The sequence below is a fragment of the Bos javanicus genome, chromosome 5, assembly GCF_032452875.1.
Source record: "Bos javanicus breed banteng chromosome 5, ARS-OSU_banteng_1.0, whole genome shotgun sequence".
Lineage (NCBI taxonomy): Eukaryota > Metazoa > Chordata > Mammalia > Artiodactyla > Bovidae > Bos > Bos javanicus.
The window spans coordinates 27,711,561-27,728,959 of NC_083872.1; the positions used below are offsets into that span (position 1 = coordinate 27,711,561).

At 49.1% G+C, this 17,399-nt stretch overlaps 1 protein-coding gene across 1 annotated transcript; it reads left to right on the forward strand.

Moving 5' to 3' along the window:
- Positions 1 to 1,674: 1,674 nt before the first annotated feature.
- On the forward strand, positions 1,675 to 15,826 carry KRT77 (keratin 77). The gene is made up of 9 exons (XM_061415984.1): positions 1,675 to 2,279; positions 7,790 to 8,004; positions 9,205 to 9,265; positions 9,766 to 9,861; positions 10,835 to 10,999; positions 12,456 to 12,581; positions 12,698 to 12,918; positions 13,334 to 13,368; positions 13,816 to 15,826. Exons 1-9 carry the CDS (start codon positions 1,713 to 1,715, stop codon positions 14,154 to 14,156), a joined length of 1,827 nt encoding a protein of 608 aa, XP_061271968.1. The 5' UTR covers positions 1,675 to 1,712; the 3' UTR covers positions 14,157 to 15,826.
- Positions 15,827 to 17,399: the final 1,573 nt, after the last annotated feature.

Below are 17,399 nucleotides of genomic sequence, written 5' to 3' on the forward strand. Positions count from 1 at the left end.
TTTACTTATTGCACAAAAACAAAGAAGGACATAGGAAAAAAAAATCCACCTACTATCTTTAATAAACCAATTCACTTCCTATGTTACTTTTTAAACCTGCCTTCTCAGCATTCTTAATTTTTATGGGTTCATAGCACAGATACCATTGTGTATTTCCTCATTTAATGTTGTATCATTCTGTGATGATAATTTTAGATAATTGTATCAAAGTGGCAAGCCATCATTTAGTCATTTTTCTGAGTCTGGATGTTTAGGGCTTTTCCTCTTCAATACTATTTGTCATTGTTATAAGTTTTGGATGAAAGTCACCATCCATTTAGTTCCAGAGGGCAAACACACATTTTTTTATAGGCTGACACTGATGTATGTTGAATGAGCTTTGCCCACACTTGCTGTCTGGGGCAGTGCTTTCCAAAATATGGTCCACAGGTGCTTTGTTACTGGTTTGAGAGTAGATACATACAAAATATGAGAATGATCATTTAGAAACAAATTGCAAATATTTTTCCTTTTAGCAACAGAACAGTTTTGGGTGTGCTTAATCTAAAAATTAAAAAAAAATGAGGCTTGTATTTCATATACCTTAAAGAAAATCTCCTTTTGGTTTTCCAAGGTGGTTCAGTGGTAAAGAATCCACCTGTCAATGCAGAAGATGCAGGTCAATGTGGGTTTGATCCATGGGTCTGGAAGATCCCCTGGCTAAGGAAATGACAACCCATCCCAGTATTCTTGTCTGGAAAGCTCCATGGACAGAGGACCCTGGTAGGCTACTGTCCATGGAGTCGCAAACAGTCAGACAGGACTGAGCACGTGTGCATGTAAAAGAAATCTCCCTTTAAGGGTAATTCATTTTTATCCTATTTTACAAAAGCATTGGTCTACAAGAGATTGGGATGGGGAAAGAAAAATAAAGAGAGGTTTGAGGGTAGTTTGTCTCTTGGTCTAGAAGACCATGTTAAGTCTTGCGAGATGCTCAATGAATCTACAACCACAGACCTTTGGTGCCACAGGACCTCATCTGTCTTGCACTTGAGGAGCCCGAGTGTATGGAGTGACACATGATGCACCCAGAAAGTGTGGGCAGCCTTGGGCAGAATCCTCTGCTTTCACTCGCACTCAATGACCACAATACCGTGTTTTTCTGTGATCAAGATTTGGGTGATGATAACAGTGGGGAGCAGAACCAGGGTGTAGGAAGATCATTACTGTTGCCCCACCAGGATAATGCTGGTGAAGTCTCCACCCTGGTCCCAGCTGTGGTTGCAAGGCAACTGGACACCCCCTAGATTTGCCCCAGATCTCCTGGACACACCTCCAAACCAACAGCTCAGTGGTGGAGTTTCTTAAGAAGATATCAAGATTTGGGGGGAAACTGTATAGGAGTTTCCAGCTACTTGACCTGTGGAGACTATTGTGTTCTGATCTCTAAATAGCAAGAGATGAATGATAAATAATCGAGTTGGGGAAGTTTGTCTGGAGTGCGGTTTCTGCAATTCTTAGGTGTGAGATTTTAAACAGATGTTGCTGGCAAGGCAAACTAAACATAAATACTCCCCTCCCAGGCTTCAGAAGGTGCCCAGCCCAGCAAATGCATGTATATATAGGGACTGAGCCAGATCTCCCGCCAAAGGAGTCATAGCTCCTTCCCTCCCTGTTCTCTGCCTCCTTTTATTCCCTTTCTCTTGTCTGCGTCTCTGGATGCTCCAGGAGCCATGAGCCACCAGTTTAGCTCCCAGTCAGTGTTCAGCTCCAGGAGCAGGCGGGTTTACAGCGCTGGTTCCTCTGCGGGCTCTGGTGGTGGGAGCCGGGCTGTGAGGTCCGTGTGTCAGGCCCGAGGGAGGTGTGGCAGTGGTGGTGGTGGGTATGGGAGCCATGCAAGGGGGTTTACCTCCAGGAGCCTGTACAATCTAGGTGGCAGTAAAAGCATCTCCATCAGCCTAGTAGGGAGAAGTGCCAGTGGTTTCTGCCAGGGTGGGGGAGCAGGAGGGGGGTTTGGAGGAGGCAGGAGCTTTGGAGGTGGTGGTTTTGGGGGTCGTGGCTTTGGAGGTGGTGGCTATGGAGGAGGTGGCCTTGGGGGTGCTGGGTTTAGGGGTGGCAATTTGGGGCTTGGGGGCTTTGGTCCTTCTTGTCCCCCAGGGGGTATCCAAGAAGTGACCATTAACCAGAGTCTCTTACAACCACTTCACCTGGAGGTGGACCCTGAAATTCAGAGGGTTAAGATGCAGGAGCGGGAGCAGATCATGGTTCTGAACAACAAGTTTGCCTCCTTCATTGACAAGGTGAGTGCCCCAGGGGCAGGCAGTCTCTGGGCTCTGACCTAATGACCTTGTACCCTGCCGCCTCTCACCACATTGTTTCTGGTGGTGACAGTCACTTCCAGTGTGTGTGTCCTGGGACCTTAAGAAAGCATTGACTTCATTTAGGCCTCAATTTGACTTCTTGAGGGGTTCATCTTTATCTTTTCATTTTGGCAGGAAAGCAGATCCAAGGAATGAAAATAACAATCAGACAAAATACATGATGTGATCTCGCTCATCATTTTCACTTTCCATCCACCCATCCATCCATTCATCCATCCACCCATCTATCCATTTACTCATTCATCCATATACCTCTTCACCCATCTACCCATTCACCCACCCATTCATCCATCCATCCATCCACCTGCCCACCTACATAATCATCCAGCCCACAAACATTTACTAAACATCGACTGTATGCCAGACACTCCAGGTGTTTCAGGGTGACAAGGACACAGGTCCTGCCCTCAAGGAGCCCCAGATCTACAGGGAGGAGGATTGTGACAGTGTGTGGGAGGTGTGTTGATAGGGACATCGCTCTCTGGGCCATAGCACAAAGGAGGGTGTGATGAGCTCTGGGCTGATAAAGGTCTTGAAGGTGGAGAAAGAGCCAAGCAGGTTCTCAGGGCAGAGGGAGTTTCCAGGCAGAAGAACCAGGAGGCCTGAGAGTTTGATGCTTTTAGGAAATTTCAAATGGTTACAATTTCTGGAGAACATGGCACAAGAGAGGAAGGAGGAGGAAAGTGGAGATGGAGACACAGAGCAGGGAGAGAGAAGAAAAGTGGGCACACTGCAGCAGAACCAAGCTGATGACTCTGGTGGGGATTGCTGGGGGTGAAAGCCAATACCCTGCTATATAGGATTCTGTCTGAGTTCCTCATTTTAGCTCATCCAGGGCCAAGAATAGGCCAGATAGAGCCAAAAAACCCCTTCTCCCTAGTTTAAACCTCAGGTTAGGTTGGGTCGGGTTCAAACCACCAAGCAGGGGCTAGTAGAAGAGATATGGAAGAGACCTTGCACCAGCATTTCCTTTTGTCCAGAGGTGGTGGAGGCATGGAAGCCACTGGAGGCTCCCCAGAAATTTCTTTACCTTTGGGGATGTAATGGGAAACACCCTGGGATCCAGAGACCCCTGCAGGCTCAGTGACATTCCCTCAGGCCTCAGAGGAGTTCAGTGTTGAGGCCAAAGCTTGATCTATCTCTGAGTGCAGGGTAGCCATCGCCAGAGTCCACCACTGGTCTGTGTATCTGGCCTCTGATATCTAGATGAAAGCTGTCACTTTTCACTTTCATGCATTGGAGAAGGAAATGGCAACCCACTCCAGTGTTTTTGCCTGGAGAATCCCAGGGACGGGGGAGCCTGGTGGGCTGCCGTCTATAGGGTCGCACAGAGTCAGCCATGACTGAAGTGACTTAGCAGCAGCAGCAAGAGGGCTTGATGGGAACAAGGAGATGACAGATGAAGGAGACGCCACTGAAAGATCAAGCTATTTCAAAGGCAGGAAGAAGACAGGGTTGGGAATTGTTGAAAGGGCCATGGGCAGCTGATCTCCTGAGACTCTGATTTGATTGTGGTTCCTGCCATTAACAGGATATCTGTTCAGGTTTATGGCATGGGGCTGAGGGCACAGGCCAAAGTTCAAGTGACTATGGTTTCCTGCCCTTCCCTAAGGGCCTGGACTGTGATGACCACGAGGAGAGTACTTATCCAGGAGGGCTCTGGCCTGGCTGGAAGAGAGAAGGCTTCTATCACAGTGGCTTCTGACCCTACCTTCTGACCTGATCTTCCTGCTTTTACCTTTAATCTTGTACAGCCTATTTCTCAGCACCACACCAGTGCCATCCTTTAAAAACACACCACATCACTCCATTTGAACCCTCTGTTGGCTTCCTGTCTCATCAGAAATAATAGCCACGATCTTATAAGGCCCTATATGATCTGGCCCTCTAACCCATAGCTGCTGCTAGTTCCTGGCTTGCATTTGTGAGACTGAGGCCACATTGCTGCTACTGGGTAGAGCCACTCTCAAGCTGCAAGGTTTAGTGAGCAGAGTGAAGGCAGGAACTTAGCTCACCAAGGTACAACTCAACACAGTGACCCTGTACACCTTCTCTGACTCTACTCCTGTTTTCCTTTTGCTCACTGGCACGCTATTACATCCCTCATCCTCCTGTACCCCACCATGGACCTGTCTCAGGGCCTTTGCACTTGCCATTCCCTCTTCTTGGAACTCCTCCCTCCAAGGAGTGGTCCAGCCGAACCTCTCATCTCCTTCAGGTCTTTGCTCACACACTGCTGCTCAGTGAGGCCTCCCTGATCTCCCTATTTGAAGGAGTACCTCATATCAGCATCACTTCCCCTATCGGTGTGTTACTTTTCTCCATGGCCCCTACAGCCATTCAACACATTGTGGGGTTCACATTTGTTTCCTTATAGTCATCTCTTCAAACAGATTATGAACTCCTGGAATGCAGGGGTTTTGTCTGTTTTATTTATAGCTGTATCTCCAGCACCCAGAATACTGTCTGGCATCTGACAGCTGCTCAATAAATATGTGTTGAATGAAAAGTTGAGTCAACCCTTTAGGTGTCAAACTTGGGCTCTCAGAGAGTGGGAATGGAGACAAAGGCTATTTTTTTTTTTTTTTAGAATCAATGACAAAGGAAAGGGATCCCAGGAAAAAAGGATGAGGGACCCCGTTCTTCCCACAGACAGTGCCCTGGCTTTGTTCAGCTGAGCTTGAATCCTCTGTTCAGGGCAATGGGCAGGGTGGGTGGTTGACACCAGCAGCAATGCCAAAGTCTTAGCATCTCATTAGTCCACGGTGATTATGAAATGTCTCCTCTGTGCTGGGTGCTATGTATCTCCGGGTCTCAGCACCTGGTGTCCGCTGGAGAACACTGCCTTCTTGGGGCTCACATCCTATTGTGGGGAGGAATGTGCTAAAAAACAAAAGACTGAAATCACGATAGATGCCACAGGGGAAAAGAACAGGGGGTTATGAAGGGGAGACCCCAGGGGGTGCCACCCTAGTTCTAAGATCTAAAGGGAGACTAGGACTTCACCAGGCAAAGGGTTGGGGAGACCGAGGCTGCTGGAGGCACTGGGAGGTGATTGGAGTGTCATTTGCAGGGGGAGAGGGCCACAGGAGGTCGTGTGGGGTGTGCTTTATCCAGGAAGAAGCTTAACTCTGCATGATGCTAAGTTTGATCTGGGTTGCCTGGGCTTCTCCTGAGTACTGCTGCTGGGACACAGCCCAGCAGTGTTTAGGGGCCCCTGGGGAAAGATCATGATGGCTTTCAGTGATTTTTATAGTGGTTAAATCTCATGAAAATTGCCTGGCACTCCCTGAAGTCAGCTTCTGACTCTGCAGTTTGGGTGACCAATGAAAGCCATAGTTTCTTCGCCTGGGGTGGGGGCTTGGCTAACCCCTTAGCACTCAGAATTGTCCCCCTGCCCCCTCATTGTTTGACATAGAGCTTCCCTGTGGGACCATAAGATCCTCTCCTCTGGTCCCCACAACGCAGAGTACCGGGCTGCGAATGAGCACCCAGTCTCTCCCCTCCCTGGGATCGCCACCAGAGTGACGACTGGCCAGTGGCAGGGATTTCTCATGGGGATGTCACCAACCGGGTGGACAAGCTGTGAGGGTGGCTGCTTTATCTCTTGCTTTGATAAAGCTAACAAAAACAAGCCATGGGAAAGAGTATTCTCTGGGCACATTCCAGCCTAGAGTCAGAGCCAAAGGAAGTTAACAAGGGCTGGCTGCTCAGATGGACAGTCTCAGGGCTGGGAATTCTGTCCGCCCTCAACTCCTTAAGCATTGTGGAGAACTATCTTCATGGTTCTCTTCTGACAACACAAAAGAGTGTGTTAGCCTCCTCTCCCACCACTCCCCACATCTCCTGGGTGGCTCCTGGAGGGCATGTGTGTGTGTTTGTGTGTATGTTGGTGGGTATGTGTGGGTGGGTATGTGTTTGTGTGTGTGTGTGTACACACACCTGAGCAAAGCATGGAGAAATCCACTGTCCTCACTTAAGGCACGGGAGGGGAGGCTCCCCCTGCAGGCAGCCGGTGGAGGTAGGACGAAAATTGATCATCATGGGAAGGACAGTCCAGGACTGGATCTGCACAGCCAGCCAGATTTCTGGAGCCTGTACTTACCTTCATGTGCGCAGCTTTGGGGGAAGAAGCAATGAGAACACAGGGTGAGGTCTGCTCTCCATCCTCTTGTTAATGAAGGAAACTGCAACATGGGGATTTCCCAAATGCTAGTTCGATCCCTGGGTTTGGAAATACTTATAAAAGCATTTATTGAACAGTAATGAGTTTAGATATGGCTCAGATGGTAAAAAATCTGCCTGCAATGCAGGAGACCCAGGTTCGATCCCTGGGTTGGGAAGATGCCTTGGAGGAGAAAATGGCAACCCGCTCCAGGATTCTTGCCTGGAAAATTCCATGGACAGAGGAGCCTGGCGAGCTATAGTCCATGGGGTCACAAAGAGTTGGACACAGCTGAGTGTGCACACACAACTTGCACACAGGCAACATCAAAGTCCTTACTTTGGGGCGCTAGAACAAATCACATAACTTAAAAAATGTACCTACTTTAAAAATTCTGTCCAAAATTCTTTTCCCTCTTCGGTTATTACAGAGTATTGAGCAGAGTGCCCTGTACTATACAGTAAGTCCTTGTTGGTACTATTTAAAATATAGTAGCGTGTAGATGTCAATCCCAAACTCCTAATTCAAGAATTTGAAAAGGAAAATATACATGTATATGTGTAACTGAATCACTTTGCTGCACGCCTGAAACTGACACAACATTGTCAATCAACTGCACGTCAATATAAAAACATGGCTAAAATTTCATGTTTTTTAAAAAATTCTGTCTGAGTTATGAGAACATTTAAGTGCCGTGACCTTCCTGAAAAACACACTGGGCAGCAATAGAGGTGGTGGGCCGCAGGCTGGGGGCACCTGGGCTACTGTGTTCAGGAATCAGTTTAATATTCGAAGCCAAAATTATTCCTCCCCTCTTCTTATTTTCTCTTCTTCTCAATCACATGAAGTGTTTCAGCCACAGAGAGACACGAGCCGTGGGTGTGCCGGTGTTTCAGATGCTCTGGGTCACCATTTCCTGAGGTTGGCATGGGGAGCTGAGGGTGGGGATGGACAACTCTACCATGTGAGCTGATAGAACCAAAGGGAACAGGGTACCACTCGGATGGAGGGGACTTGCCTTCAACAGCAGAGTTCGATTAGTGTAATTTTTCAGCAGGTTGATCTTACAGTCATTGGTCAACCATCAGAAACCATATTGTATTCATGCATCCTGGTCCTAGAAAAAGAGAGCCCTCTGACCCGTGGAGGGGCGTCCTGATTCTCTGAGGTCTGGATATGCTATGGGGCTGCACCTGCTTCTACCCGTGGGAGTGCTTCTTGGACCCACGGCTTGGGGGTGAACTTGGAGGTTTTCTGTTCTTAGGTGCGATTTCTGGAGCAGCAGAATCAGGTGCTCCAGACAAAATGGGAGCTACTGCAGCAGGTAAACACGTCGACTCAGACCAACAACCTGGAGCCCATCTTTGAAAGCTACATCAGCAAGCTGCAGAGGCAGGTGGATTGTCTCAGAGCGGAGCAGATGCGCCAGAGCTCGGAGATCAGGAGCATGCAGGATGTTGTGGATGACTACAAGAGCAAGTGAGGCTCCAGGAGCAGCAAAGGGGTGGGGAGGAACAAGGCAGGGCACTGGCTTATGGGGCAAGGCTTACTGTGAATGGGTGAGGGCTGGTGGGGCCCTGGACATCAGGTGCAGCCAGGCAGGCTCTGCACCACTGCACAACTGCATGGGCACCATTTTGTACACGGTAGCCCAGGAGTGATGGTATTGCCAGTCAGCTCTCAATTGTATTGGGTGGGAAGGGGAAGCAGAGGATCTTCATGGATGCTGGAGTCACATAAGCCTGGGTTCCAGGGTGGGCTTAGCCACTTTCTGACTGCCTGCAAGGTCAGCTTTCTAAGCCTTTGGTTTTCACATTAGTAAAGTAGGGATAGTGAGTACCCTCCTTGTTGAACTGTTGTGAGGGGGAGATCTGTGGCCTTCAAATTTGAGTATGCATCAGCTTGTTGAAATCAGATTGGTCTGGGATGGGCGCAGAGGGCTTTTATTTCTAATATGCTTCCAAGTGATGCCGATGCTGGTGGACTGGGAGCCACATATGGGGAACCACTGGTTTAGATAAAATATTCTTAATAGTTCTTAGACTGTTTTTGCACATATGAAACACTCAGTAAGCACTAGCTATTATTAGTAATAATGGTAGGAGTGACATGACTTACTTAATTCTAGGTCAGCTGCTCCTGTCCCATACAGGCAACTGAGCAGCCTCCCCCCGGTCCCACGCCCCCTTGCTGAGAGTGTAGGGTGCTTCTCTTAACATCATCTTGACGTGCTCACTGTGTTGAGCAGTCACATGTGTGTGAGTCAACAGGGGGAAATGAAACGCACACTGAAGGTGATGGGGGCAGAACGGCAGGTGAATTTTTTTTCTCTTTTAAAAAATTTAGTCAAAGTGGTTGTTATTTAGGTTATCATTTAAAAAAATGATCGAACTGGACAAATGTACAAAGGTAAGATATTAAAATAAAAAGGACATTTTGGGGATGTTCTATGTGGCTCTGGATTTTCCACATTGTGGGGTTGTGCCCTCTGTTGACCTGGAGAGCCAGGAGGTGGCTCCAGCTGCTTGTCAGCGAGAGTGGCAGGCCCTGGCAGGGGACAGCCAGAGTCCAGGACCATAAAAGTTTGGGCAATTCCGAGCCTCCCACTGCACAGAAAAATCTCAAGGAACCAAGGTCAGCCCTTGCAGCCTGTCTGTGTTTCTGACCTCCCCTCAACAGGTATGAGGAAGAAATCAACCGGAGGACTAGCAGCGAGAATGACTTTGTTGTCCTGAAGAAGGTGAGGGATGGGGGTGTCCAGAGGGGGACAGTGGGTTCAGGAGGCTGAGAAGAGGCAGGGACTCCTTTGGGATGCAGTAGAACTGAGGGGTGGACAGGTGAGCTTGGGGCCAGCTTGTCAAGGGTGTTTCCCAAATGCTGGGGCCCTGACCCTGAAACAGTAAGTCTCAAAAGTGTGTTGCTAATGTGAATCTTGAAAAGTTTTTGAGTTTTTAATCTCTCCAGAGTCCTGAAAGTGGAATTAAATTAATGGGCAGCATGTGAGTGTGTTGTGTGGGGGCCTTAGGACCTGGGGTGTTTTGCATGACTGGCCAGGATGAGGAGCTGATGAACACTTCCTTCTGGCCTGGAAAGCCCAGGTTTGCTGGCTCCTTATTTGAGTGAGGAGAGGAAATTTGCAGGCAAGGAAATAAACCCAGAGAGGCTTTGCCATTTGCCCAAGGCTGCCCAGACAGCTGGTGGCAGGGCAACTGAGTCAGACTGTCTTCGCTTGCTGTTCAGGATGTGGATTCTGCTTATCTGAGCAAAGCGGAACTGCAGTCCAAGGCAGACACTCTGCTTGAGGAGGTTGATTTCATGAAATATTTATTTCAATCGGTGAGTGAATATCTCAAATATTTTCTATGAGATGATGAGCTCAGTCCTCATAAGAAACCCTTCTCTTTTCTACATCTGTCAGGCGGTGTGGGATATAAGAGGAGGAGGTCTGACACTCAACCTTACCCCCAGGGGTGCCTCTCCCCAGTCACCTCAAGTCTGTGGACCTGGAGTCAGAATCGTTTCAACCCCCAAAGCTCAGGGTTCTGGGTGGGGCCCTGGAGATGGGAGGTGGGAGATAGTGAGACAGTCTTTGCTTTTGTCTGGAAAGGAAGGTTAATGCCCAGGACATATGGGGTAAAACCAAAGAGACAGCTTCATCAGCACTGGGGAGTAGATGGGGCCATCAGGGAACTCTGTGGGAGAGGGCAGTGTGGGTCTTAAAGGGAACACAGATGAAGACTGGAGAGGTGGGGATAACACACTCCTCCCAACCCTGGTCTAACTTGGAGACACCTTCTCTGGACTGGATGCTGTCCTGGGAGCTGTACTGGTTCTTGGGTATCTCCAGTCTATAGATGAGAGAACAGGGGTACTGAGAGACTGAGTTCCTTGCTCAGTTACCCAGCTGGTTAACAGTGGAGCCCAGATGCTAAAATTAGTCTGAACGTCTACACACATGGAGTCCTTTCTGCTGCCTCTGGGAGCTCACGTGATCTCAAGGAACAAGCCTGCCTGGCTGGGGGTCCAGCTCAAGACGGCAGCCAAGCCAGAGTAAGGAGGGATGGAGGGTCCAGGAAAGGCATGATGGGCAGCTCTGAGTTCAGGCTCCCTTCTTCTCTGAGCCTAGATCCGGATGCCTGTACCTTTAGTGAAGGTCCCTCTGGGCACACAACAGTGATTCTAAGAGCTTTTCCCAGAGAGCTTTTCTCTCTCAAGGCTTCCCCAGACAGCCTTGGTTGGGGGGCATAGAGGGAAACTGAGGTCCCAGGAGGGGAGTGGAAGAAGTCAGCCTGTGTTCCATGCCTTGCAGGAACTGTCTCAGATGCAGACCAACATCACCGACACCAACGTCATCCTGTCCATGGACAATAACCGCTCCCTGGATCTGGACAGCATCATTGATGCCGTGAGGATCCAGTACGAGGAGATTGCACAAAGGAGCAAGGACGAGGCTGAGGCCTTGTACCAGACCAAGGTGAGCATCACCATCCCCAGCCCAGGCCTGGTGCCCTAAACTGAGCATGCCTCCCAGAACTTGTATTGTCTTTTTCTTATTTCTAAAGTAAAACATGTTTGCTATAGACAATTTCAAGATTACAGCTAAAGATTACTCATATCCCACTACCACTATGAATATGTCAGCATATTTTCCGCTTGTTCTTTGTAGCTAACCTTTATTGAAAACTCACACATATCAGGCACTGCACTAAGTGCTTTTATACATAGAATTTCATTTACTCCTTACAACAACGCTATGAGGTAAAGATTCATTGATTGTTTTACCAATAATAGAGTATGAGGTTACCAGTTTCCCTTGGCTCTTATGGTTGGGAAGTAGCAGAGGCAGAATTTAATTAAATTCAGGTGCACCATCTACACGTCCATGCGCTCAGCCACCATGATGTTTTCTTATTTTTTCATAATGATATCTTTAAAAATATCTTTTTATATTTTTCTCTTTCATTTATTACTTGCGAATACCTTTCTCTGATACTAAATATTTGACATCATTTTTAAGAGCAGGGTGGTATTTCATGGTAAGAATATGTCTCCAGTTTTCAGATAAACATCTTTGTAGCTAAGTTTTGGGGGACATCCTTGGTGACTTGTTTAACATAAATGGACTCAGAACTTTCTGGAGGGCGAACACAGCAGTTAAGAGTCAAAGGCCAGTCACTCAGTTCTGAACACCTGGCGCCTGAGGTCTGTTTTGTGGGTTACCTGTGACCATCTCCAATCGTGGCTGGCCTCTATCCCACTGTCCTGCAGGCAGGTGTTCTGAGTGCCATGGGGTCTGGCAATAGACTGGGGAGATAGTCAGCAGTGAGGACTTCAGAATGCAGAGATGCACTGGAGCCCACGCTCCCCCTTGTTTTCTTCAGAGGCACCCCGCTCTGCTTCCTCTGTAACAGGCATCAAGAGCCTGGTTTTGTCATGGCCTGCAGGTGGAGGTCCTCTTGATGGGACCATAGATACAGGAATGGAGATAGAGAGGAAAATGCTGAGGGCCTCTGAAGAAGTAAGGTCCTGAGTGTTAGAGAAATCATTCTGGAAAAAGGGGAGGAAGGAATATGATGGGATGGGAAAAGTGAGAGGGGCCCAGTATGGGCAAAGTTTAGATGTGGGAAAAAGGAGGTAAAAGGGGCATCAAGAAGCAGGTTTGTCATGTTTGGTCCTGATTCTGAATCTCTGTCTCGAGATATAGGCATCTGTGTGTGTGTGTGCATATCTGTGTATGTGCTGTCAGATGAGGGAGGTTTGGTACAAGTGTGAGTTTGTGTATGGGGGATCACAGCTCTAGGGAGGCTTACTCTGGGACCTTCCCTAGGGGAGAGCAGCCTTGGGCAGGGTCTGGGAAGGCAGACTCACTCCTTCCTGGAGGAGTGTGTGATGAGCAGCAGGCTGACCATGATGCTGCCCTTGACCCTCAGTTCCAGGAGCTCCAGATCACAGCGGGAAGACATGGAGACGAGCTGAAGACCAGCAGGATGGAGATCTCCGAACTCAACCTCACCATCCAGAGGCTGCAGGCAGAGATTGGCAACGTCAAGAAGCAGGTGAGATATATGCTCAGGGCAGCTGATCAGAGCTTCTACCTCCCATGACACCCTGCCTCATGAAGCTCTGGAAACTCATGCCCCACATGGTTCTTCTCCTTGACTCTCCCGAGTAGATCGAGCACATGCACACCATCATTTCTGATGCAGAGGAGAGGGGACAACAGGCCCTCCAGGATGCACAGCAGAAGCTGCAGGACCTGGAGGCCGCCCTGCAGCAGTCCAAGGAGGAGCTGGCCCGCCTGCTGCGTGACTACCAGGCGCTGGTGGGAGCTAAGCTGTCCCTGGACGTGGAGATTGCCACCTACCGCAAGCTGCTGGAGGGCGAGGAGAGCAGGTAGGCCGTGTCTCCGGACCAGAGCGCAGGCAGGCTGCAGCCCTGGAGTAGTGGGATTATTTAGAGAGTCCCAATTTATACAATCCCAGCTTTCCTGGGAAGACTGGTAGCTCAGGGTGAGCAGAAACGTTCAAGTCAGAAGCAGAGGACATGTGAGTAGGCAGCACCATTGTCATCGCTGTCTTATTTCCCAGTGCAACGTCCCTAATACCACAGCTTAAGCCACTGCAGCCAGGTGGTGACCCCCAATGCTAAAAGGCTTCACGAAAATGCTTCAAATTCCCTCTGCCTGCACTGGCTCCCTGACCTCTCTGCTCCCAACACACCTCCCCTGCTCCCGATGTCTCCTGGCTGATGATTGCTTTCCTTCAGGCTTTGTGGATAGTGCTGACTGTGTGCACCTTGGTTTTTACAGGATGTCAGGGGAGCTGCAGAGCCAAGTGAGCATCTGTAAGTAGCAGAGCTCAGGAGTGGGGCTGGTTGGGGCTGGGGGAGGGAGGGCCCATGAGAAGACTGGCCAGCAGAAATCTGGCAGTGGGCATTTTTGTGTCCAGTTCTACACAACGAAAAGCAAAGTAAGCAAGGACAACTGCACAGCCCAGAGAAATAGGTTGAAATAATACACGACCTTAGTTTTCCTTTATTTTGATTTTTATGATGCCTAATAATTAGTAGCGGCTTAGAATTCTTCCGGGTGTAGCAAAAATGAAAATGCCCCCTGACATTCCTTTGTATTAGGAAGAATACTTCTGAAATGGGGAGACTTTGATCCATGCTTTTGGCAAGTCAGATGCGGCCAGTGATGAAGGATGTAGGGGGCTGCTTCGAGGGTAGGTGCAGGAGGGTCCGCCCTGCCCAGTCCTCTGACCCCCTTGTGGGCTGTCCTTGCCCCCACAGCTGTGCAGAGCAGCCAGCTGACCATCGGCGGAGGTGCCCGGGGCTCTGGAGGTTACAGCGGTGGCGGAGGTTACGGAGGCGGCGAAGGTTACGCAGGCGGCGAAGGTTACGCAGGCGGCAGCAGCAGTGGAGGCTACGGCGGCGGCGGCTCGCGCTGGGGCTCGGGCAGCTACGGAGGGGGCTCTCGAGGGGCCAGTGGAGGCGGTTATGGTAGCGGCGGTGGGAGCTACGGAGGGAGTAGCAAAAGTAGCAGCAAGTACGGGGGCGGAAGCGGCGGCGCCTCCCGAATGCAGATAATCCAAACGTCTACCAGCACCTCCCACAGGCGAATACTGGAGTAGAGTGCCAGGCTTCTGGGACGTCAGGCTTCTGCAACGCCTCGCGGCTCACAAGCACCACCTCCTGCCCCCACCCGCCACACCAATCCTGACCCCCATCCCCTTACCTTTTCCCAATGGGTCTCAGCAGTTTTGCCGATAAATTCCACTCTAGACAGGGAATCAGGTAGATAATCCCAAACGGCAGATCTCTATTTGGAGGGCATTGACCTGTAGTCCAAACACAGCCAGGCACATTCTCAAGTGAGATGCCTCAGCTGGCCCAGCTTGGGGACACTTGAGGATAATGGAGAGTTGATGTCAAGTATACCAGGTTTCTCACTCCAGGCTCCCCTTCTTGCACATGGGCTTCTCTGTGAATAAGAATCCATTCCTTAGGGCTGGGGTTCCCAGCCTCCAGGATCTAATATTAACCTGATGACCTGAAGTAGAGCTGATATAATAATAATAGAAATAAGATACACAATAAATGTAATGCAATTGAATCATCCAGAAACCATCTCCCCCCACCCTCTGGTCCAGGGACAAATTGTCTTCCACAAAACCAATTCCTGGTGTCAAAAAGGTTGGGGAACGCTGCCTTAGGGGACTTGAAAATGAGGTCTTTGAGTGAGTAGCTGAGGACGAGGCAGGCCAGCTTGGTAAGGAGAACTTCTGTGCCAGGGGTCGATTCCTGCCTCTTGATCTGTAGCCCCATCCATTGCTATTGCTGGAGAGTGTGGATTTACACATCAGACACCTGTAAGTCCTGTCTGGTCCTGATTCTGAATCTCTGTGTCAGGAAACATTATCCCTTGGGTTAACAGCCCAAGACGGGGTGTCCAGAGAGCAGAAATGTTTGTCCACAGGGAGGACTGTAACTAGCAGTGAGTGAAGGAGTCGATGGACAGCAGTCTGGTTCTATTCTGTCCTGACTTCCTTTGGAAGCTCCATTCTTTGGAAGTGTGGCCCTTCCTGAACTCTGCTTCATAATGACTCTCTGGAGAATTGCCCAGCAGGCTGGGCACGTGCAGCCCAGCACTGATCTGTCCAGGTGCCCAAGCCCTGAGGAGTTTGAGAATCACACTTGGGTCTTGGGAAGGTTCAACCCTGAACTAGTCTGCAAGCTGCCCGCTGTTTGCAAGGTACAGCTTCATGCTCTTCCCAGACTGCAAAGTCCCTCCTGACTCTTGTTCTCTGTGATTCTCTCTTTGTGAGACTCTGACTGTTTATTTTGGGTCTCACATAAGATACTTGAGAAATGCTGGAGGGGACAGGATAGGGCAAGTATGACCAACTAATGGGGCCTTGTGGGCCTTGAGAGAGGGCCGGCTTTGCTGCTTAGATCTGGATTTACCTCCGCTTGTTCGCTGAGTCCTAATATGATGTCCATGTCAATGACACTCCTGAGGCATCTGCTGGATTCAGTGTGGGTTCCCTAGGAAGTACTGTGACCTCATCATCTCCTGGTTGAAGGTTGTACCTTGAAGGGGTTGACATTTCTGGTGTTTCTACAATAAATTTTCTGTGCTCTCCAAACTGCTGTTTGATCACACGAGTTTACTCTTTTTTTACTTTCTGCAGGCTTCTGAAATTATTCATAATTGAAAAGCTTACAGCTTTTATTAGTTTTTTATTGCATGAGTAATAGTTGACCCTCAAAAACCTTGCACACATAATCATAAAATTAAACCTTAAAGTGGATGATCTTTGAAAAGTCAGTTACATGTTTGTTCAGGAGGAATTTGTTCTGCTCCCATCGTGTGGCAGGCAGTGGCCTATGCACTGGGGATGTGATGTTGAATGAACACATTTCGGAATCTGAAGGCACTCACAACACAAACGGGGAGGGTACAGTGGGAGATGAAATCGGAGTGTGGGCCCCTATGGACCCTTGGCCTGAGGGTGGAAGCAAGGCCATATTGAGGACAGAGGCAGACCCACTGAGCAGGAGCAGTGGGGGCCTCAAGAAGTGCACATGCTGGGGAAGGGAAGTTCGGTCCCAACAGGCTCTTGAAGGAAAGTAGAACAAATGGGGAAACAGAGTCAGAGCAGCTGTGGACATGGAGTCAGGGAGGGGCCCTCCAGACAGGGGAATGATCTGCTCAGAGTCTTGAAGATCAGAAAGTGTGAAAGTGTGTGTGAGTGACAGGGGACAGCCAGGTAGGAGAAACTGAACTGGAGAGAGAAGCTGAGGCCATTAACTCAGCAGAGTTTATGATCAGGGGTGTCTTTAACTGATGTCCCCCAGGGAGGCAGAGATGCAGAAATTCAAGGGTGGAGCAGGTTAAGCCATCACCTTATCCTCTGTGGTATTTCTGAGTCTGTGTAAAGGAGTCACGTAAAAGATGTGACCTGCTTTCTCATTCTCTGAAGGAATACAGATGGAATTTGGATATGGGATTCATTCAAATAGAACTGCAACTCCTTTTGATGAGACATCGTGTTCCCATGTGTAGGCCTACATTGTCTTGGAGGAGTTTCTCCCCATCTCACCTGTCTTGGAAGCAGGCCTGTGGGGCAAGAACTGGGAAAGGGAAATGAGGGCAGAGGGGCTGCCCAAGGGGAGGGATAAAGGGAGCAGACAAATACAATTTCTACACCTAAAAGTCAAAAGAGCACAAAGACCAGGATGGGAAGACATGGACAAACAGCAGTGAGTAGAAACATGATTGAAAGTATTCAGCTGAGACTGCACACGAGAGAGTAAGGTGCACAGGCTTCGAGGCCAGGCATGGGAACCAGCAAGAGTGTGATGTGTAGAGCCTCCTTTTTCATCTGTAGAAAGAGCCTAGAAGAGACGACCAAGATGGACAGGTGGGAATGCAGCGATTTGGCTCAATATTAGAAGTATCTTTTAATTAATCCTGACATGAGAGAGGCCACGTGGATTTAGCACATTGTAAGCAGAGGTTGGCTAACTATTTGGCAAGAGGTTGAGGGAGGGAGTGAAGGATGGGTGGGGTTGTGTGCATAGCAGCATTTCATGTCTTTGTTGCCCTAAGAGTTTGTGCAATGAAGCCTGAGAAAAAAGGAATTCTACTCTCTATTTTATAGTTGGGAAACTTGAGGTCAGATGCCAAGGAAGGACCAAGTCATGGAGAGGTCAAGAGCTCTCTAACCAGGACTGTTTTCTGGCATCACCAGACCTATTTCAGGGTGTGGACTTGATTATCCCTGGGATCATGCACATGTGTAGGATGTGTATGATGTTCTTAAGGAATCCAAATTGGCTCTGGAAAAAATACACAAGGCCAACCAGAGGCC

Coding starts and splice junctions, on each gene's coding strand:
- KRT77 (XM_061415984.1), top strand. CDS start 1,713: ATGAGCCACCAGTTTAGCTCCCAGTCAGTGTTCAGCTCCAGGAGCAGG. Junction 2,280..7,789: donor TTGCCTCCTTCATTGACAAG/GTGAGTGCCCCA, acceptor TTCTGTTCTTAG/GTGCGATTTCTGGAGCAGCA. Junction 11,000..12,455: donor AGGCCTTGTACCAGACCAAG/GTGAGCATCACC, acceptor CTTGACCCTCAG/TTCCAGGAGCTCCAGATCAC.